The sequence below is a fragment of the Rhipicephalus sanguineus genome, chromosome 11, assembly GCF_013339695.2.
Source record: "Rhipicephalus sanguineus isolate Rsan-2018 chromosome 11, BIME_Rsan_1.4, whole genome shotgun sequence".
Classification (NCBI taxonomy): Eukaryota; Metazoa; Arthropoda; class Arachnida; order Ixodida; family Ixodidae; genus Rhipicephalus; species Rhipicephalus sanguineus.
Genome location: NC_051186.1, coordinates 75,110,875 through 75,134,682, shown reverse-complemented (window position 1 = coordinate 75,134,682; position 23,808 = coordinate 75,110,875). Strand labels below are relative to the sequence as shown.

At 47.2% G+C, this 23,808-nt stretch overlaps 1 protein-coding gene across 1 annotated transcript in view; it reads right to left on the bottom strand.

Annotated features, from left to right (window-relative positions):
• Positions 1 to 1,295: 1,295 nt before the first annotated feature.
• LOC119375157 (uncharacterized) overlaps positions 1,296 to 23,808 on the bottom strand; it is an 89,002-nt gene continuing 66,489 nt past the window's right edge. Inside the window, exons 9-13 of the mRNA XM_049411185.1 lie at positions 18,634 to 18,904; positions 13,693 to 13,852; positions 11,496 to 11,620; positions 8,373 to 8,490; positions 1,296 to 1,487 (exon numbers count right to left, since the gene is read on the bottom strand). Coding sequence (XP_049267142.1) covers positions 1,296 to 1,487; positions 8,373 to 8,490; positions 11,496 to 11,620; positions 13,693 to 13,852; positions 18,634 to 18,904 — 866 coding nt within the window. The remainder of the gene's footprint in view (positions 1,488 to 8,372; positions 8,491 to 11,495; positions 11,621 to 13,692; positions 13,853 to 18,633; positions 18,905 to 23,808) is intronic.

Genomic DNA, 23,808 nt, shown 5'->3' with positions numbered 1-23,808 from the left:
AAGCGCGCGCCACCGCTCATAGCGCCACCCTCAATTTGCAACCGGCGACCACGAGATCATTCGCGAAATGCACATCCCGTGTGCTACAGAACCCGAACGCGAAGCACCCGTACTTAGTCACTGCTTCAGAAAAAATGTCATCTTCGTCCACAGAGCCAAGGCGCGCGTGCCCTTCACGTGAAACACACACATGCTAGCTGGTTTGCATATTTTTGCCTTATTCATAGTCGACTCGTATTCGAAAATATATATATTCGCACGCCCCTAGTTTAGTGACATGCCTGCTGTCTCCTTTACACTTTTAATGTTTTGTGTTCATTTATTTAGTCCACAAAATCCTCAGCACTAACTTTACTTTAGCCGTCATAACTTCCCACGTTTTACAGCGCATCGATGTCTACGGGGAGCTAACAGAGTTATTTAACGCTATAGCATGGAGCGCTGTACAGAAAGCTAAATGTAGAGCGATATGTTCAGCTTGCACGTAAAGAATTATTATTCTCTGGTCAACTATAGTACCCTTTAGTTAATTATTTATTGTTCATGTAGAGAATATTCTCGCCCGTTCAGTAATATGCACGTGGTCGACCTGTGCATTCCCCGTAATGGGCCAAGCTACTGACCACATATTCTATTTATCCAGTAGCGCATTTCATTGATTGATTGATTGATTGATTGATTGATTGATTGATTGATTGATTTATGATTGACTGATTGATTGATTGATTCATTCATTCATTCATCACGGATCAGTGCGCACACAGTACTACCTTGTTCATACCTTTCACCATTTGCGGATGGCGCGTTACCGGTGAACTATAGGAAGCAACAACGTCGGCAGGCACATAGGCAAGGGGGGCCCGGGGGGCCCGCCCCCCCCGAAATTCGTCCAACCTTCTATATTTCCGGGCAACTTTTTCTTCTTTTTGCCATGGAAAGACTTTCTTTCGAACAATTAGGCCTCGGGCCCCCCCCCCCGAAAAAAATTTCTGGCTACGTGCCTGAACGTCGGTAATGACCTCCGATGGTGCAGAGACCTCAGCAGTTGCCAACAAAGTTAATGCTGCACCGGCATATGTGCTGAACTGCTGGCGTAAAATACTAGCAATGACATAATCGTTAAATCGCAGTAATTTTGTATTTCCCTTGAACGAGAAGAATGACGCGACTGTAGAAATGTTTCGTATGTATTTAAGTTAAAGGAGGCGTCACAAGATGCCGCTACCAGCTCTTATACGGCCATCAACGACTTCAGCAATGCGGCATCCTGAACTAGTTGGAAGTTTACGGACAGACTAAAGATCCCTAGTGCCACTTGCCTGCGAATAGTCGGTGACAGCGAAGCCGCTGCATGGTGCGTAGAGGGCGTTAATTGCGAGGCTGTAAGTGGCCGTCAGTGTGTACATGACCACGCCCATTTGTAAAGAAAAGGCCACGATCATGTTGCTCCTCCCAAACTTGTCCATGGCCATCGGGAGCGCACCATCCTGCAATTATTCGGGAGGCAGCGCAATTATTTTACGGAACGTTATATGTTTTGGCACTGGGACACGTTCTTCAAAGCTTGCATACCGCAGAAAGAACGCAATGAAGGCTGCACAATTTTTTTTCCGCAGTGTTCACTAAAGACTAGACACAATCAGACGTGCTTTCACGTGCTGCACATCAAATTTTTATTGGACGCGAGGAGGCTGCGCTAGCACTAGAGGGTAGAGCACTGCAAGGGCTCGGGCCTACTGCAAAACCCTGGCCCGGCTCGGTCCGTAGGCCGGGCCGGGCCGATTAAAGTAGTTATCATGGTGGCTCCAGGCCGGGCTCCTGTCTGGAGCTCCAGCTTAGGGTCGGGCCCGGGTTTGAGGCTGCGGGCTCCGGTAGGGCCGGGCTTGGACTGTGCTCAGTGCTCAAGATTGTTCCATATACGTTGTGCCTACATATAACTTCGACACATCTTATATCGAAAAATCGCTTTTTTGCGATAGCAATTATATGGACCGTCTCGACGGAATTTTGCCGTCGCCGACATTTCCGCCGTCACGTCCCTCTCGTATGAAGTCCAAAGTGATAAGATCCGCCCGCGCATCGTATGTTTTGCCGCGGGTAAAAGCGCGCGAGCGAGGGCGCGATCAAACGAGCCGGCCCATTTCCGTCACACGCAGGATGCATGCGATAACATCACGCCGCTCGGGAGGCCTGCCGTCGAAGCAGACAGGAAACGTCCCGCCCGTCTTTAAGGAGCATGAAAAGACGCGATGGTGGGGCGGTATCGCGTGAGCAGCAACTTTGAACTTTGAATCTAAGGGCGCGGTCGCGATCGCTGATGCGTGCGCTATCTCGACAGACATCACAGAGGGTGGCTCGTATACCCTTCTACGTGCTGCGCTCTCAACGCGAAGTGACTATGCGGAGAGCATCTCTCCCTGGAGCGGGCATATTCTCTTACACCAGCGTTTTGTAGTTAGGCGAGATCGGATACAAAATAGTTAGCTGCCAGCCTCACGTCGGATAATACTACCATTTGCTGCTATCGCATTCACTGCTTCGCCCTTGCGGTGAAACGGACTTTTTGATATGAGCTAAGCTGTTTGGAAAAGGTTGATAAAGGAAAGTACTGAACTTTTTGCTTCTTGCATATGGCGCTACTTGATTCATCGGAAACGGGCGAGCTAAAGGTAAATACACCAGGCGTCTATAGAGTGAACTTGTCACTATTCTGTGCTCTCTTAATTCTATGCGCTAATATTTTATATCCCCAATCGTATTTTTAATCGCAGTACTAAATGTAATATAATAAATTTATATCTGACTCATCATCGGAAGAGCTATCACAGAGAGTTCCAGCAGTCCACTAAAACGAAAGGTCTGCGCGTAGTCTCCTTACATAGAATCACGACAAAGACACATTCTTCCGTGGCTCTGTCATGGCTCCCAGTGGTCATGTGACGCGACATGGACATGAACAGCCTGCTTTGTGTGCCCACATTGTTAACGTCTGAGCTTTCGTCTTGTTCCGCTATATGGTGCGAGAGCTACATGATACCACCGCAACAGTGTTGGAATGTGCAGGAATAGAACAGGCCCATAAACAAGGTGTCGGGTAAAGTATATTCACATGACGAAATATCTGGCTTGAAAAAAAAAAACTGGTATGAATTCCGTGCCGGGTGATGTCCCCCTACTTCGAACCATATGCATCCAATGAGTAAGGGTCGAGAAGCTCATTCGCGTCTTTATTACCAAACTCGAACAAACCGCGAAAATAGGTCGAAATTTCTTCGCCCACCTCCTGCCTGTCCTACCCGCGTAGTCCAATCGCCGCCTTCTACCTGTGCAACATGGTTAGCAAGGCATACTCCAGTATTTTATGACAAAAAAAAGCACTGTACAAAACCTGCATAACATACACTGCTGAAACCTGTAAGGAGTAGCCCTGGAAGAGGGATTTTATAGATTATAACGAAGAGTAGCACGACGTTCGGGAACAAGAGAAATGAAGGGATGAGCTGTACAGCTGTGTTCATTCTGCAAAGGTCAGCAGAGACGTCCGATATTCGCTCCTTAGAACTTGCTGTTGAACTAGTTGGTAACTCATCATATTGAAGAAACTAGGCGCAATTTGGCATTCCCTCATTCATGCACACATTCACACGCGCATACACGCAAGAACACTCCCCCAAAACAGAGCTCTTTTAGTTTTTTTTTGTTTTTTTGCACTAATTTCAAATTCTTCTTTAAAGAGCGACACCGCATTGCTCATCGCTGTTTGTGGGGTGTGTTCTTGCGTGTGTGCATGTGCGAATGCGTGCGTGAATGACGGAATGCCAAGTTGCGCCAAGTTTCTTCAACATGAAATTTGCTCCAGTGCGGAAGTCTGAGAACAACGACGGCCGACGCCTTCACAATTCGCAAGGCAGATTTTATGCACCCCTGCGGCTAGCGCAAGCCGTTCAAGAAATTTTAGCGCGGCAGGGTATCTCACGCAACAGCGCATCACGTGCTTACAGCCGGAGTCTCTTGATAATTTGACTTTGCGCTCAATAACATGTGAAGAAATGAACTGTAAACTATGCCACAAAAGCTTATAGACTGTATATACTAGCAGTGGTGATATATGGAAAGAATATTATGACAAATAGTCTGTTTTCCTACCTTTCAGCTGTTTATACGTATTCGAAAAGTAGGGTAAGGCGGGGCAAAATGAGACGCGGGGCAAAACGCGACGTTTTCACTTTGCCGCCCTCTACAGCTAATACAAAAAGTACCTTTTTTTGTTTTTCTATTTCAGCGATAGGTGCCGGTAGTTTTCGACGTTTTTTTGTGTAAAGGTTGATGATTGCTCACAGCGTTCGCGCGGAAAAAATCGCGCGCCTGATGTCAGTGTGTTCGTGACCCGCCAAAAGGGGCGAAATTCTGCGCGGCCAAATTTTCGGATCCTTGCATGAAGCTACTCCGGCGTCAGTACAACATAAGTATTTATATCGTTACTTTATTCTACTAGCTACATTCCACCAAAAGTTAAGTTCATTTGGTGCCGTGGGCCAAAGGGCAAATTTTTTTTTAATTCGGGCATGTGAGAGGGGCAAAACGCGACAAAAAGGCATTGAATTGCCTTGGAGATTGTCTTATTAAGTGAACCATTTATTTACGCCCATTATACATAATATTTTTTTGTTTAGGATAGTACGGACGTACAAGAGTATATCATCTAGAGTTTCCTGGAAGGAGAACGAAAAGGAAAACGCACTGAATGCTTTTCAGGAGTTTCGGAGCAACGCAACGTCGGGTTCTGTTTGGATTCAATGCGTGGAGTGCAAGGACTGGGCTCATGAAGACTGCTTGGCGGCCCGCGGAGTGAATTTGAAGTGCTTCTACTGCAAGAACTCAAAGGATAAAATTTTTTCACACTGTCTCGTTTTGCCTCACGCAGCGTCTCGTTTTGCCCCGCAGGTTGCGCCAAAATGAGACATGTGGTGCATTTTTTGTTTCTTTTTAAAATAAACTTTTGAACAGTCGCAACATCGCCATATTTATGTAGCACAGACCTTGTACCTAAAAGAAAGTTTCTGCGTTGATGTTTTATGATAACGAGTGAAATAAAATAAAATGTTCGCTATTTTCACATTTTTGTCGCATTTTGCCCGCCCTACCCTACACGCGATGCACGGAGTTCGTTATAATTTTTATCTAGGTTAGCGTATTTACAACAAAGGTAATAACTTTGGCTTTTTCCCCTATTTCTCTCGCTGTGGTAAGGTGCTACTATGCTAAAGACAGGTGCAACATATCCAGAAGGATGCACGATTGGGTTTGTTGGTAGAGCATGCTTTAAATTTCAATAGAGAGCGCAATAAACAAACTGTGAATAGAGCGTTCTATTCTCTGTTTTTTCTGTTCTTAAAGCGCTCGCTGTTGAAACTGAACTCATGCTGCAAATAACTTTTCTTGCTACTATATATGCTACCAAACGCTCTTGATGATTCCAATTGTATTTGCAGAAAAAATGGCACAGTATAATGTTGCGGAACGACCATTCATTGTACCCAGTATGTCCGGTCAACTGTTACCACAGTGAGGCCCTTTTATACAATGAATTACCGCAGATTGAAGCATACTTGTTATCGTAGCATAAGACAAGAAAACAGATATTTGCTACACCTTGCTGTGGATTCTATTTTCGGGCAACAACGCCTAGATATTTGCTCGGGCCCCTGTCGGGCCCGATCTGCGGTCGGCGGGCCGGGCCGGGCCGGGCCAGGTAGGTGAAATTTTTTCTCTGGTTCGGGCTGGGCCCAGGTCTCGCTTTGAGTCACCGGGCCTGGTTCAAGCGGGTAAACTTCAACGAGCGCTGGGCCCCTGCCTGGCCCGGACCGAGAATCACGGCCCGTGCACTGCTCTACTAGATGTTCTTCAGTACAACCTCCGCGTACACAGTCACTTGCCTTTTTTAGCGGAGCTGTTATACGCTAAGCTAGTTTCCAGCGGATCGCTGCGTACGCAGACCAAAAAACTCCTAGCGCCACCTACGTAGCAGTGGTTAATTTTGAAGCATTAAAGTGGAACCTCTAGCGCCCTCTATGGAGTAACTGAAGAAACTAGCATTACTATAAACAGCTTCGGAAACACAGAACTAAGTGATCAAACGTAAATTTCCTCGTCTGGGCTGGATTCGACTCCGCGCCCCCACCTAACGACAGGTGTATCAACCACTGGGTTAGCCACGCATGCTTGCAGGAAGTGAACATAACGATATGAATGCGTAGTATCAGCCTTGCAATATAAATGTAAAAAGAGCAAACTTTCTATGAAGGCTTCGTTGAGTTTGTGCTGGTGGAAGAGAAGTCATCTACCGGACAATATGTGAAGCTGACATGGGGAATACTGCAGATCAGGAAAATTGCTCATTTGCGAAAATTTAATGTAGTTTTCCGTGGGCCTTTAAAGGGGCTGCTCGAAATGCCGATGAACGTTTTCGTACTTTTTTTTTATCACTGCATCTGCAGTAACCAGAAAAACACTAACACCTAATAGCAAGACAGCAAATACTCAACCAGACCATTGCCAAATAAACCTACCATTTTCTAAGTAGAATTCCTCGCCCTACTTCATTGCTTCAGAAGCTGCCTAATTTGTCTTACGTAATTTAGCAATTAGGCAGACCACGAAAAATAGCGCGAGTTATTCCATGCAATGATCAGCAACATGCATTCGGTATACAGGGTGTTTCAAGAAATGTGTCCAACCTTCTCAAAAAATCAGGAAAATGCGATATTTGTTCGGGGCTTTCAGAATTCTTTTTCTGTAGCGGCAGGAATCTTAAGGTAGTTAAGGACATCATTTAGGACAGTTTTTAAGAAAGTTACAATAATTAACTTTTTAATTAGTGGAGTTAGGTGATTGTGTCAAATGGTAGAATTGAAGTTCTTCATGCGAGGAACTCATCCGCTTTGAGATTTCGAAAAAGCGTCCTCTAGTAATTGTTGTGCCGTAATGAAATTCAACGAAATGCAACGTCTTTCAACAGCGAAAGCCATCGAATTCGCTTGAATGTCATTACTTTGTAATTATTACTAGAGGCCGCTTTTTCGAAATCTCAATGTTGGGATGGGTTTCTGGCACGAAGAGCTTCAATTCCCCAATTTGACACAGTCACTTAACTCTACTAATTAAAAAGTTATTAATTTAACTTTCTTAATTACTCTCTCAAGTCATGTTTCTAACCATCTTAAGATGTCTAGCGCTGCAGAAAAAGTCATTCACTCATTTTGGACGTCTCAGAAGAATATGGTAGTTGCGTTCTTCCATGTTTCTGTTTAGGTTTCGCCATTGAATTTGGTTGAATTTCATTACTTCGTAATTATTACCAGATGCCACTCTTTCGAAATCTCAAAGTTGGGTTGGGTTTCTGGCATGAAGAACTTCAATTCTCCCATTTGAGACAACCACCTAACTCCACTAATTAAAAAGTTAATTAATTTACCTTAATTAATTACAGTCCCGAATAATTTCTTTAACCGTCTTAAAATCCCTGCCACTACAGCACAACCAATTCTGAAGGCAGCCATCAAATATCGCATTTTCCTGATTTTTGAGAAGTTGCACACATTTCTTGAAACACCCTGTATACACCTCTATCTACACATACCAACTGTAAAAAAAATAGGGTCCAGTAGTGTAAGGGGGGGGGGGGAGAGGTCTCAAAATCTCAACCCCCGTCCTCTGGAAACGTGAATGACCTCCTGTTGGTCGCGAGTCTAGAATGAATCAGACAATTCCGGAGCCTGTCAGTGAATACGACTAGGTTCAATATAAAGGAACACTAAAGTTGAACAACGAATCAGTTTAGCCTGATAAATAATGCAGATAAAGCTCTATTGTTAATTTCGCCATCATATACTCATTATCAAAAGTTTAGTGCAGTTTGCGCCGAATGTCCGCATCTGACGTCACCGATTTAAGATGTTTTATTCGTATTTCAGCCACGCTGGCTCAACGAACTTTTCTGAAACATGGTATGCTAAGTCTCTGGCCCACTCAGAGGAGAATGTGGTTCATATTTACTAATTAGGAACTGGGTACGCACTGGTACACGCCGTCGAAATCAATGACATCACAGCGACTGGTGCGGGATGGTGGCCTCGCCACCCGCATTTTCTTTTAACGCGTTCTCTCGCTTAGCAAGCGTCTTCTCGCGGCAAGCGCGGTATTTCGGTATCGCGAAAGAGTATTTTACTAATATAAGGCAAAAAAAAATTTTTTTGTCTTTGTATTCCTTTAAGTTACAAAGCCTCAAGATGCGCAATCTTGGTCCCAGCATCCGTAGGCAGTGCCAGCTTATGCGATCGAGCGTACATCCATACATTTCGACGCAAACTTACCATGGTTGGACAGTGTTTCTCGTTACTCTTGAGGGCGTTCGAAGCCAGCGTGATGCACTGCTTGTGGGTGGGAACTGACAAGACTGTGTTAATCACGACGAGCACGTCGACGTCTTTCCTGGGGAAGAGGTTGCACATTGAAAAACGCAGCTTCTTGCGCCATACACTTAAAAGGGCTTCTAAACCACTCCGAGTACAAATGCGACAGAGTGGTTTCTTTCTCGCTTTCTTACTGGCGCTGTCTCCTCTTGCCCCTTATGTTTTCATAAAATGCGTGAGCGATGTGAGCACTAAGCGTTCAGCATATCAGGATTTCGAGACTTTCAGCTGCACGCTGTTATCTCGGCTTGCGCCGTCGAAAACGCACAAAACGAAGTGAAATCAGTTGATCGCGCACGATATTGGTGCCAGACAAGGTTGAACGGGCGTGCGCTGGCATGGCGAAGCAGGGTAGGCGACAATTTACAACAGATATCCCCCGTGTATGAACCAATCGAGACCTTATTTCTTCATGACGTCACGTGAATAAACTGCTGGCGTCACCAATTGTACCACAAAGACGGGAAACGCCAGGGGATAATAACGCGCTCGTTCTTCGCGTTTTCAGAGGTTGTTTACGGCTCCTTTAACGGAAGCACATTACGTGAAAAAAAGAAAAGCTCTATATTGCGCAAGTCTTCACTAGACGCTATATATATATATATATATATATATATATATATATATATATATATATATATATATATATATATATATATATATATATATATACACACACACACACACTCGGAATGAACGTGAAACCGTATGCGATGAAAGAAGATACGACGGAAGACATCCTCAGAGAGTGCTGTCACTTGAGGAAAGCAGGTCCTCAGGCCGAGCCTGTTTTCACTGTCCCCCTTAAAAATATGGGTGGTGTGTGTGTTACTCTGCGCTAACGTCAGCGCTGTAGTATCACATTTCATCAAGCAATATATATATATACACACAGCTACTACAGTTATAGAACAGCTATTACAATATCGCAATTCTTGCTTCGTGAATCACATGATCAGTGAATCGCACGTTGATGTCAAGTGGATTTAGGACACTGTCGCTTCGGAGAATCACGGGCTGTAAGCAAGAACGCTTTGATCCGATGGTCTATATAGCGTCGGTAGTAGCCTAACGTTTTTGTCTGCACGCATTTCGGAAATTGAGCAAAAGAAAACAGATAAATGATCCCTCGCTGTTCAGACGTTTCTTTCCTTCGCGGTTTGGGGTCGACGAAAAATTCCCGCGTCAGACGTTATCGTGAATACAAGCCGCGAACTTCTTGAGGATTTTTAACGCGACAGCGTTAGAGAGCTCGTGTCGCAGAAATTCCGGTGTCGGCGTCGGCACCGTTGGTTGTGAGCGAAAAGTCGTCCGTGACCGAAAAATCGAGAAAGAAGCAAATAAAACAAACAACAAAAATCTTCGGTTTCATTGAGGATCGAACCCGGGCCGTTCGCGTGGCAAGCAGGTGTCCTACCACAAAGCCACCGTGTAACTGCAGCTGCTTCAGAAAAGAACACTACATAAATGCCATGTAGTGGAAGGAGTCTCCTTAGCGCATTTTGTTCGGCAGGTGTCACGACGAAAACGAGCCCATTCGGCGATTTGTAGGCGCATAGGCGAGGCCATCAAACTACGTCGAAAAGGGCCGGGATAGTGCAGCCATCGCCGCTAAAAACACACACGAACTTTCAAACAGCTCCAAAAATGGACAACTATGTCCATCTAGCGGAAAACATTTCAAGCCAACACCAGTTTTCTAGAGGAGGCGTTGATCAAGAAAACAGCAAACGCTAGATAATGTGCTGCCATCTGTGAGGCAATGTGAGATATATCTGTAGACTCTTTATGGCCTCCGAGATGGCGGGCGCGCGGCGTGTATCTTGGAGGCCATGCGACTCTTGCTTTAGATAAAAAACTTGTACCACTCGCGCGCGCGCGCGCGTGTGTGTCTGTGTGCGTGTGTGTGTAACAATACAGATTAATAAGTATGCACTTAGTAGTTGAAGTGTGCACTAGAGGCCGGATTTCGCTATCGCGTTCAACTCTTAAAGGCGAAGCTTAAGGGTACCCCAATATTGTTTAAGCGCTAGCACGTCGCATTTGTCCCGTAGCATACTGTTTCAAATATCCTGTCCCCACTTGCGTTGAATACACACGGGAATAACTTAAAAATATCGCATTGTCCCGCCGACGTCACCGAATCACACCAGCCGATCGCCTCTGCGAGTGAAGAAATAGTCCTTCCCATGCACTCCACCATGTTCATCTATGAGGTGGGGTCACCGGCCGTCCGGCTAATCACGTCATTCTGGAGTGCGCGCCCATTGCGACAGACTTGTGTGCACCCGAATTTGATTGATGAGGAAATGCTGCAGGCTTCCGAAGTTGAACCCGACCAGATTGTGCATTCGGCATCTTTCTTATTCACACAATATATATGTATTTACGATTACGCCGCTTTGGACAGACGAAACTGTTGTAGTGGGTCAGTTGATGAATGTATCGGCTTCGGATAAAGGTAGTAACGTCGTAACGCTAGTAAAGACCCGTGTTGATAACCTGAAACGTAGAATAGAGATGTAAACACCCTTGCCTAGAAGCTCAAAGGGTACGCTAGGGCACGTTGTCGCCCATGCCGACGTCGTGTATACCGAGAACAAGTAGTTTGAGATAGCCCGTGCTTGGCCATTCGTCCTAAGAGGTCATGCATGCTATAATTTGGGCTCTTTCAGACCAGGTGTAATAGGCAAACGCATTCAGTGCAGTCCGGGGCACGCTGTTTCAGCGTTCTAGACAAGTGTGTTGACCATTGTACACATTGCATGCATGTGTTTGCACACTAGCATTTATAATCTGTGCTGCTTTGCGTGTCTTGCCGTTTCCCAAATGTGGACGTAAACGGATATGTTGCGAAAAGATACCGTATCGAGTCACCAGGAGCGTATAAACGACGAGAAAGGTTAAAATAATACTGTTATCGATATCGAATAGCGTCGTCAACGCTTAATCGCTATCTTTGCGTTGCCCTATCTCAAGAAAGCCTGTGCCAAATACATGCAATATCTCATGATCGACACTCACGCCGTGAGAGTCTGGGCAATCTTCATAAGATTACCCCAGGCATCTGTGTCGTTGTAGTAGTAGTAACCCAAGCCGAGAATGAGCTTGTGGCGTCCGGCGTCATTTCCCAGGAGTTGCCGCATAGCCTGCAAATGAAAAGACATTCGATTTTGGCGCAGCATTCGGTGTTACATTCGCTGACGTTCACACTTTACGCTTCTTCACCTGCTTGAGTGGTCGATAAGTACACTCTGTTTACAGGGATCGTGTGGATGCTCTTTGTTAAAAACTTGTTTTTCGATCACATCGCGCAATCCTCCCTTCTAGCCTTTTCCTTGCTCCATGCTGGTAATGGTGCCTTCATCCACATGTTTAGCACAGCGCGACAATTGAGATGTTAAGGACAACAACGACGATCATGCGTTCATATCCGGGCGACAGTGAAATGTGGCAACGCGACATGACAAGCGAACTCGATAAAAGGTTCGATTGTCATGTCCAGGGGCGTAGCCAAGGGGGGGGGGGGGGGTTGGGGGGTTCAAACCCCCCCGAAATTTTTCAGTTTTGCTTGCGTGTATAGGCATGTGCACATACAAACGCACGCACGAACACACATAAAGTATGGTTGAACCCCCCCCCGAAAAAAATTTCTGGCTACGCCCCTGGTCATGTCAGAAACGGCTGATCGCCTTTTCAAGCTTTGCTCGAAAGACGAAGATGAACATGACAGCCAAAATGCTACACTGGGGGAGATGTAATCAAGCTCGATTAGGTACATGAAATAGGCTTAACGAGTGTTCGTCGGCGTTTATTTTAATGCGAAGTCAACAATTACCGCCACCAATTACCACCAATAATCATCAGCAAGGAAAATAAATCAATATACATCAATAAACAACCGCGGTCAAATAAAACGCGCAGGAGAAATTACAAATTGTACCAGGTTCGACGGGTTATAATAGGAGACCATTACCTGGGACGGCTAATTACGTGGTTTTCAAATATAGCTCGGGCCTCAAAATAAGCGTGCAAGGCAAAATAACTCTTACATTAAGCACAATGGTGAAAGCAGCAACAATTGAACGCGTTTAGCGGACAATAAAGGTTAATATCAAGTCCATGGGAATTGTGGAAGTAGCGTACCGGAAACCTCGTAGTACTTTTTTCGTGCCAAGCAATTAAGCGTGCAAGGCGAAATAATTTAGACGTTAAGCACACTGGTGGAAACAACAACAATTAAACGCGTTTAAGTTAAAGAGACTGTAAAGGCTAATATGAAGACCACGTGCATTATTGATATAGCGTTCCAGAAACCTCGCACTACTTGTGCCGTCACAAAGAAAAGCTTCGTTTAAAATAAAATCGTGTATTAGTTGTCGACATACCGTTAGCGCAATTCAAACCGCCCGCCTTCGAGAAGCAGTTTCAAGCAATGGCGTGCCTCCGCGGTAGAACACCCGCTTTCCACGCACACGGCCTTCGTCCGATTTTCACTCGAACCGAATACTTATTATTATTTATTTTATTTGCATCCTTCTTGATTTTTGTTCAGGCACAACGCTGATATTTTGCACAAAACCAGCGACGCCGACACCGGAATTTCTGCGAAACGAGCTGTTTAACGCTGTCACGTTAAATAAAAATGATCAAGGACGAGTTTTGCTAATTGTAAGGTGTAACTGGTTGCCTTCGAATATGAATTTATTGGACATATTCCGACATTTTCACTGCGGAAGTAACTTATTTCTTTCGCCAGAAGCTCACTCAAATTATTTTGGGATGTTAAACCCCATATATTATTATTACTCATAAATTAACCGAATGATAGTACGCTGTAGCAAATGTTTTGGCAATTTGACCGGCCAACAACAGTATAATTATTCACAGCATCATCGATAGTATTAGCGGTACTTATAATACTACCAATAGTACTATCGATTGCACTATCAATAATACTATCGACAGCTTATCGATAGGAAGTAATATCACTTGTTTCTTTACACTATTGATAGTTTCGAAAGAACTATCGAAACTATCGATAGTCAATTTACCGATAGTTTTGCATCACTAGTGGAAGCGCGCAGAGCGGGGCCACCTCGCGGGTGTTTAGAGCCTTGCTTGCCCGGCCGCGAAAAGGCTCGAGCGGCCACTCTTTACTAAATATACATATATTTCTCTATGACGTAATCGCGACATACAGGACGGGATAGTTGCTTACGGCAAGTACAGATGGTACGGTTTCGTTCGACGCCTTGTCGACCTCGGCTTTTGAGCCGTACACGTCTAGGATGCCGAGGTGATCGATGCGGTTGCGTTTCTGGTATTCCTTCATATAGTCCTGGTCTGCAGTGTTGCTGAACATGTCCCCTTTGAGCATGCTGAGACAAACAAAGAATCGTGGAAAATAATCAGTTTCACCGCAAGGGCGAATCAACGCACGCTGAGAGCAACAAATTCTAATACGAAGTGAGGCTGACAGCTAACGTTTTTAGATCCAGCCTCGGTTACTTCACGAAACGCCGGTGTAAGACAGTACGGCCGCTCCTGGGAGATCTCGCACTGTCTCTTCGCGTCGAGAGCACAACACGTAGAAGGGTATACGAGCCGTTCGCTGATCTCTGCCGAGCGAGCGCGCGTGCCAGCGACCGCGACCGCGCCCTTTTGTTGGAAATTCGCAGTTGCTGCTCGAATGACAACACCCCCCCCCCGTCCCCCCGCGTGAGGCGGCCGGGCCGTTTCCTCCTGCTTGAGCAACATTCAACGGCAAGCCTCGCGCGTAGGTGATGTTATCGCCTGCGCCCACCACGCGACGGAGGTGGGCCGGCTCGTCTGATCCCTGGTTCAGCCGCGTTCGTCGACCCCGCTCGCGCGCTTTTATGATCGGGTAGAATATATGATGCGCGGGAGGATGCTATCGAATTGGACTTTATGTGGAACATGACGGCGACGCCAAAAGCCCGTCGACAGTGTCCACACTCGCAGATATAGAGGAAGTACTGCAAAAGCAGAGAAACTGTATTACTCTCGCCAGAGTTCTTTAACTCCGTGGAGTAGTAATGTAGAGCTAGCCGCGGAACTTACTCTTAGCTCGAAGGCAGAGAAAAGAGACTGCGAACCCTCTACTACTCAGGTGGAGTTCTCAATCCATGTAACTCTCACGCGGATGTGGAGTGAATGGGGTCTGGCACTCCGTCCTTGGCAGAAGGAGTACAATGTAGCGCCATCATCTGGTCGACGCCTTCAGGGGGGCGAAGGTTCGTCGCAGCGCCCCCTCTCCCAATTATATCAATGTATGGCGCTGACAATGCGTCCACCCTAGTCGCAGCGCCCCCCTCCCTATTATGTCAATGTGTGGGTCTGACCTTGCGCCCCCTTCTTAGGTGAATGGGGGGGGGGGGGGTGCGGCCGCCCCGTGTGCGCGCGGCTATGCTTGTAACCATGTAGGCCTCCGAGCGCAGGTGCCACAGATCTCACTTTAGTGTGCCGAGATAATCGGATAACTTTCAGTGATGGCAAAAGTAAGTTTTCGTAATTGTCAGCGTTTGATTTCTGAAACGCCATGTGCGCCAACTTCGAAGCGTCGAACAGCGGCAACTTCTAACGCGTCACCAAAACTTTTCGTTTACAACACAAACTAATTGCCACTGGAATAAGGTAGACACGAAAAGCATCAGTACAATAAAAAAAGCAGCGTTAAAAAATTTTCCGCCAGCAGGATTCGAACTTGCCATTTTCTCATCCCCACTCGAGTTCTCTGCCACTGTGCCATGCCGAAACACGCCACCTCTGCTGTAAAACGACAAGTCAACACAGATCGCAGTGTTTGGCCGTGTCTTCACAGATCGTATACTAAAGGTAGGCGCCATCTTCCTTTCCAATTAAAACTAGCGTCTTCACCTTCATAAGACGCAAACTACCGGTCACGCATGACATACCGATAAGGCCAACGGCACGAACTTTCTTTGAGCATTCAAAACTTAGAAACAATGTAAAAATTACCGAGGAGCTGGTGCAGTTTATCGGCTGTTAACGCCGAGTTCAATAGCTGCTTCTCGCTCTTTCCACTGGTTGACATGCACAGATGTTTAATGTTGGCTCTAATCTTGTTCGATAAGTACGCGCGTACTTGATTGAACAAGGCGTAGTTTCTCGCGCAAGCGACGATATGCCAGTACAGCGGTCCTGCCAGTGTACTGATTTGTAGCTCTATCGATACGTATACTACATAACGAATTGGTAAAAACCAAATTGAATGCACAGGAAAGTATGCCTTCATGTTAGTTCAATAAGGCGCACCAATTGGCAAGTCTGTGTTCTCGCATATGAGTCAGCAAAGTGCCGGCGAGTGCGCCTGGCGGCTTTCGTGGCGGTCTGGGCGCGTTGGCTGAAAGCGCGTGACGTGCTCATCCCGCTTTCTGCAGACACCGGACGCAAGAAACAATGGATCAGTCATGCTAACCGATGGCGAATCTCTACTGTGCAGTCATTCTTACTCCTCGTAATCGCGTATCCTTAAGCCCTGCAGAAGCGCTGATGGGATGTAGACGGACGCGGCCGGTACGCTAGACGTATGCCTTCGCAGGAAGCCGCACGGGTCGTATTGGCATGAACGGTCTCAGCACAGGCGGCTCGCAAAAGTGGAAGTTTGCGCATTTTAGCGTCGAAATCTTCTCACCGTTACATCACAGTGCAGCCGAGGCAAGCGAAACCGCAAGCGATTCTGTCGAGCGGCGTTGTTTTTCTGACGTACATGCCGCGGCACTGCATGTTGGATTAGACGCCGGTTCATAACGTTTACAATATTCCTCGGCCAGCCCTGCTAAAAGATCGTCGCAACATTTTATAAGCGCCTAGCTAGAACTCTCCGACTTGGGCATGTGTATTGAGCCAATATAATGTAGTCCCAGCTGATAATTAAGATATATTATTGAAAACGCCGTTGAATATTATGTTTTTTATGGTACGAGGTCGATGTTCCTACAGTGTCCCTAAGGATAACCAGATTCTTACACGTATTCTGTGTATATTTGGCCTTTAAATACGCACAAAAGAGCTGTCGCCGCCGGCCCTGGAAAGGCGGCAACACATCGTGGGTACATATACCGGTTATTCCGTGTGGTTGTCCGTAGCGCAAGGGGTGTATGTTCAGCGTTGCTGTGTTTTGCACGTGTGTGCGAATGCCCGTTCTGTATATGTCACGTAAGCTAAAGACATAATCAGTCAGCATGTTAACTGTTAGAATGTAAAAAAACGCACGGCGTTTTTTTTTTAACGTTAGTCCGAGAAGTGATATTATTCCTGGAGAGATTTCATGCACTCTAGCCCAACCTTCATTGTAAAACTCTGAGAGGGAGTAGCGTAACTGCTGTAGAGAGTGCATGTACTCCATTTCAGAAGCGTGACTTTACTCTGGCGAGGGAGCTCGTTTACACTCGTTCAGCCAGAGTGCCAGAACTCTGTCGAGAAAGTGTGCCAACTCTCTGCAGGAGAGAGTCCTCAGCACTCCTGAAAAGGGAGTGTAACATGGGACAAGCGTTAACACCCTCGAAGAGAGTTGCTAGCACTCTCTTACCGCTGTGAGTGCATATAACCATAGGCGTACGCAGGGTTCCCCATCAGGGGGGGGGGGTTCATCGTAGCGCCCCCCCCCCACCCTACTAAGTCAATGTATGGGGCAGGTTTTGCGCCCCTCCCCTCTTAGGTGACTAGAAGGGTCAATGTACGGGGCAGATTTCGCGCCCTCCCTCTTAAGTGATTAGGGGGGGGGCGGCCGCCCCCCCCCTGCCCCCCCCTGTGCGCGCCCCTATGCATATAACTGCTATCGCAATAAAAACTAAATTAGCAGAGAAGCGTGACTGAGCCTTCGAACAATTTACACATCACACAATGAACCCATTTTATGGGCAACTAGCACCAGCCAGATGGCGTTACGAGGCTTATATTTATGCAAAAAAAATTATCAGGAGCCTTTCCTCTATCGAGTAAAATGGGGGCAAGCCAAGCTTGGCGTCTTCGTGTCTGACCTCCTACTTTTCTTCTCTTCTCTCTTTTTATTTATTTATTTATTATTTATTTCATAGCCTTGCGCAATGCTCCCTCCTAACTGTTTCCTTCCCCCATGCCGAGGATTGGACCGTCACCAACGTGCTTAGCAGCACCACACTTCTGTTGCTACAGGCCACAGCGACGGTGATACGTAAAACAATGAAATGCAACAATGAAAGGCCACCCCGAAATGTAGCAACGTGAAATGACAAGTGGCCTCGATAAAAGATCAAGGGCCAAATTAAAAAAAGACTCTCTCGCAAGTTCATTTTACCATTGGCCAGCCGGCTTGGCTAATGATGAGTACCGCATCGTGAGTGGCTGAAACATTCTCTGACGAAAATCTTTAGCCTGAGACTGTTGTGTGAGCACGGGCCCAGATTTCCCTATCAGAAACTGACGATCGCTGATAAGCCCTAAATCGAGAGAGCACCACCTATTGTAACACAACGCATACAAATACATACGCGACAGGCGCACCTTCGAGGACCTTTCTGTGTACACCCGCATCTCTGTATAGACTCGCCGGCGCGGGGTTTTTCGCGAATTATGCCGCCGCCACCGAAATCCTTAACTCAGAGAACCTTCACTTTGAAAAGTGAAAAAGACAGATAGCCAGGATGCCAGGCTGCAATAACGTGAAGTAATAAAGAGGCGCAGGTTTCGTATTTGCCCGTAGAGGATGACACATGGTCTGGCGTCAGCATGGGTCGGAGGGACGGGGAGGGGGGGGGGGGCGATGGAGGAAAGCCCACCGGTCTAATGTACGTTGAAAGTGAGGTAGACAGATTTCGCTCGTCATCTGCTGCGATCTTAATTTCGAATATTGAGCAAATTCATTGGGCACTGTACCACATATGTATAGTGCAAAATCATATCCTAATTAGGGCTGCAACGATCTGCGGCGTAGAAGGGAGGGGAAACCTCCCCGTGGACAAACCCATGGCAAAGAGGGAGAGAGTGCCGCGTGTGCTGCCCCCCCCCCCCTCACCTATTACATGTTTAAGTGCACCTAAGTGCACCTTAATGCTTTAGCAATGTATAGCATACTGCCTTCATCAAAATGCGGCCGTCGCAGTGGGGATCCAACCCACCGACCTGCACGGCAACTCACCGCATGGTGAAGGACACACCGCATGTTGTGCGTTTGTAGGTGGTGCAGGCATCCTGGAACGTATCCAAGGCCATATTGTTGACGACCGCATGAACTGTCCGGTTGTTCAGTTGTACATGCGTGAAGATCAGGATGTCGCACTCGCCGTCGGGAGGCAGCATCGTTTTGACAGAAGCCGCGACCGTGCCCACCGAGCACATAAGCGGTGGGGGTGTGGTCGTCGTCGTGGTCGTCGTGGTGGTCGTCGTCGTTGATGTGGTCGTCGTGGTGGCTGGGCAAACAGATGCCATAAAGGTGGTGCCAGTTTAAAGGTCGTCGTCTCGTATTGTCTAGACACCAGGCGGCCCTCACCAAACTCGAAAATGGCGCGGAAAAGGACGACGGCACGGAAAGAATGACTGTGTACTATCGTGAGTGGACACAGCAGACCAAGCGTCGGCAAGTTTCCGAAAGAGCGTATCGCATGAAAGCGCGTGCGTTTGGGCATGTTGGTAATTCACGTTCACTTTTAGGGGCGAAGCTCCTTAAGGCGGCACCCGTTCGTCCCTCGTAGTCGTCGGGATCGTAGTAGTGAGTAACAAGTCTTACGCTTTGACCTCCAAGGTGGTGCCGTTGGGAGATTTCTCCTGTGCGTTGTTGAACAATAAAAAATTCGCAGCGTGCGCGTTAACTAAAAGCCGAATTCTTCTGTCTCTCATTCCCCATTAGCAGCCATTGGCATGTTCCAGTAGGAAACGTTAGCAGAAGTAGAAGTGTAAGTGTTAGCTAAAAGCCGACTTCTTCTGTCTCTCATTGCCATTAGCAGCCATTGTTTACCTCCAAGGTAGTGCCTGGTGAGATTTCTCCTGTGCGTGATTAAACAATAAAAATTTTGTTCAAAACGCCGTTGATTGATGAAATAAACCAACGAAAGACGCCAGATGTTTTGTAAAAGCAGAACGAAAGAACGCCAGATGTTTTTCTTAAAGTGTAGTAGTAGTAGTTCTATGTAGCCACCTCGCCCGATCGTCAACGGGCGAGGTGGACCGGCAACGGCGCGAGGACCCTGCCGTACGAGAGTTAAATCACACTAAAAGACATACTTTGCGGGCGATACACTCTAGTGAGCTTTCAACTTTTCGTCTTAATGTACATGATAAAGAAATTATTTCTACGAAAAACGCAAGGCACACCTTGAGCAATATGTTTGGTTTTGGGACGCTAAATGGAACCATGAGGCGATGCGAAGCCGGAGCACTTGCACGATCGCGTTCCGTTGGCTTTCGTTGGGCATGCTACCGACCTCGCGTCGTGGAACGCGCGTCCTGTCTTCCCTCTAGCCTTGCCTTTAATTCGCACAGGGCGAGCGGGGAATGCGGTCGCTCTTGGCGCTCTTTCGCTCGGGAGCGGACTTCTTCCTTGCATTTCACCGATCACAAGTGATAATGAAGGGACCACGTAAACCAACAGTACAATAAAAGTTTGATGTTTAATATACACACGATGTTTCACACTCTTTATATTATGTACTGGGCGCATTTCACGGAAGAGTTTCACGGTTTACAGATGATTCCCTCCGTAGCTTCGCCCCACTCATCATCATTCACCCCGTGGATATGCTGTGATTTTTTTTAACGCAGAAAACGAACAAGGACGAAAAAAGGAGCGTATCGCTTCCTTTCTGCATATCTTTCTAGGTGGTATCGCCGGTGCGAGAGCTTCGCCTCCGTGATGAGCATTTAGCAGCTATGGCCTTAGTTATCCGCACACATCTGTGCCTCTACTCCGAGGTAAGTAATACCGATGTCACAAGGTGCGCAAGTGATTGCGATTAAGCCCAATCGGGACCAAATTCCTCAAGATTGACTGGTACTCTTCTGCATCTCGCGTAAAGGAGCCTATAACGATCAAGAAATGCCAGACGCCGACAAGCCACTTTTGGCGCTGAAACGTAGCCTCGTGACGTCTGCGTTCGCGGCTTTAAGTGACGTTTCCTCGAGCTCCACTATGACGCGTCCATCTTGGCAGTGTTGCTAGGTCTACTACGCTCGCATTTGGCAGATGCCTACTTACTTTTCTGCAATAGACCGCGACTGTCGCGCTCTCTTGGTCGTGCCGCGTCCACTGATCTCCACTAGAAGGAGCTGGATGGCGCATCGAGAACGCGGGCGTGAAGCCACCGGAAGCCGCCGTTTTTGTCCCGGAAGAGAGCTTTTCTCTTCTTTTTTAAAGAAATACCGGCCTGTAGCGCAGTAAACTGTACGAATCGACCAGAAAAGTCGTGAGGGAAGACATTTCACGCGTAAGTACCTCAAAGTTGCATTACTTTTTACACATTTTGTACGTTGCAGCACTCCGCCGTATTCGGACGGTGTCGGCGCGGCGTCTGTCATCTTTCGTGTAGCGTTCGTCGGCGTCGAAAGTGAGCCGTAATCGCAGAGTTTGAAAAAATAAAAAAGAAAAACGATGGTAACAACAGCTGCCACACGAGAATATCTTAATTGCGCGACTGAGACGGACAGAAGCCGCCAGCTTCCGGGACAAATAGGGGACCTTCCGGTGGCTTCACAAGCGCCCGCCTCGCAGAGTGCGCCGTCCAGCCTTTTTAATGGAGGTCAGTGGCCGCGTCCTGATAGCAGCTCAATATAGATCGCGCATGATTTCTATTGCGTCTGTTGGTTTCATATCAATGGCGACACAAGGCAAAAAAAAAAACATGGCTGATATCCCTTTCATAGGAATCGGTATAACACGAAAGTAAAGCGTGTCCTCACATGGGTAGTTGAGCGTTTATTGTGCATTGTTTCGCCACAAGGGCGAAGAAATGAATTGTATAGCAACAAATTGTTATGTCACGAGAAGAACGGCAAGTGCCCCGCCACGGTGGTCTAGTGGTTATGCGCTCGACTGCTGACCCGAAGGTCGCGGAACCGAATCCCGGCAGCGGCGGCTGCATTTTCGATGGGGGCAAAAATGTTGATCACACAGAAAGACTTCCTTGTTTTATAGGGAACCCAAGCTCATGTTTACGGGGCGACGACAGCTCCGCGCTTTGGCGGAGACCATTGTACTTATATATAGGTGCACGTTAAAGAACCCCAGGTGGTCGAAATTTCCGGAGCCCTCCACTACGGCGTCCCTCATAATCATATCATGGTTTTGTGACGTTAAACCCCAGATATTAAGGACAGCAAGCAGCTCGGAAGTTGCAGCACGCTCTAAAGCAGAAAGGACGCACGAAAAGAACATACAAAGGATGTGCTCGAACTAACAACTGTCACAATTGTTTCTTTGTGCATGAGCAGCGTGCTCCTTTCAGAAATGCGGCCGCTGCAGCGAGGGAAGTGACATCGTGCTCTCTAGCGTCAACGGAAACTTGCGGTGAAAGCACAAGACGTACAAACCGCCCTCTTTCACTCCACCCTCCCCATCACGATGTAAGCGCGCGCGCACGAGGGACACCCCCTGTACAGGCGCGCTCGAATCGCAACGCGCGGGGCGACGACCTTTAAAGCACGCCCTCCGCGCCCTTCGCGCCATCTCGCTAGAGATAACAAGAACACGCTGAAGCCACCAAGCTCTTAGTACAGCCCACGGTAAATGGTGAGTATAAATAGCTCGCCATTAGTAAGCTGAAGAAGGTACGCTTTGTGGCCGAGTGGCTTCGCGCCGCGCGCTGCGGAACGAAGGGTCTAGGTTCGACTCCCGCCAACGCAACTTCTGGTTTTTTTTCTTTGCCAGCTGTTACTGTATATTTTACAACTCCATATCCGTGATGGAAATACGTCAGTGGAGCCGTCGTGGATTCCGGCATAAACCGTTTTCGTGTTAAAATTGCGCGGCCTGAAAGTGTGTGTACTGTTGCGATGCTGACGCAGCGGCGCTAAGGGCGGAATAAACAGGCGAGTAAGGTCGCGGACCTCAGGGAAGAAAAGTAGCTATATTCTTATCAGACTGAACAATGGGTGGTTTACGGCCTCGGAAGAGTTGTCAGATTGCGTAGATTCCATACTATGCACTTCAGCGTCCTCTCAGGAAAGAGGGATGCAAGAGACCGTTCTCCCCATAGCTCCAATGTTCGGTGCCCCATGAGCGGTACAGTGAGGTTTCATAAGCAGTTCACCGTTTTAAAGTTAACTGCAAAGCGTCATTGTTAGGGCTGAATACGGGAAACAAACCACCAACGAAGGAAGGTATGTCGAACGCACTATCATATGAAACTCTAATCAATACGGGGTATGGACGAGCATGTCAAATAACATTGGATGTGTCGGCCACAAAATACGGACCACGCGGGCGTGTGGCGATATTGCCGTCTGCGCCATGTACAGGTGCGCCGTCGGCTGTCGAGAGTCGAGATCATTGCTCTGGCGAATGTGCAGCAACAGCAATGCTCTAGACAGCAGACGGCTCGCCACTAGGCGGCGTAAACGGCAATTTCGCCACGCGTTCTTGTTCCGTATTATTTTGTGGCCGACTGTACGTTCCATCAGCAGTGAGGCTCATGGACCCATAGTTCCAGTGATGGCTATATGCAGTCCCCTAAATGTTGCTGGGATTTCCGTTTCGTGGAATGAGCACTCCACGCCTCTATCACATGGCACTAAACCTTAGGGACATCAGCTCTATTTTCTAGGTACACTAGAATAAATTACTTTTCACGTCGAAATCAGTATTGGGTGTGAGAAGTCTGTTTGAGACTACGATGTTTTTGCGGACACTTTTTGCGACCCAATGCTGCGTGACGCGTGACCCGTTTTTAGGGGCGAAGCTCCTCAAAGCGGCACCCCTTCGTCCCTCGTAGTGCGTAACCAGTCGTAACGCTAGTACCAGACCTTGACCTCCAAGGTGGTGCCGGTGGGAGATATTTCCTGTGCGTTGTTGAACAATAAAAAATCCGCAGCGTGCGCGTTAACTAAAAGCCGAATTCTTCTGTCTCTCATTCCCCATTAGCAGCCATTGGCATGTTCCAGTAGGAAACGTTAGTAGAAGTAGAAGTGTAAGTGTTAGCTAAAAGCCGACTTCTTCTGTCTCTCATTCCCATTAGCAGCCATTGTTTACCTCCAAGGTAGTGCCTGGTGAGATTTCTCCTGTGCGTGATTAAACAATAAAAATTTTGTTCAAAACGCCGTTCTTCGATGAAATAAACCAACGAAAGACGCCAGATGTTTTCTAAAAGCAAAACGAAAAGACGCC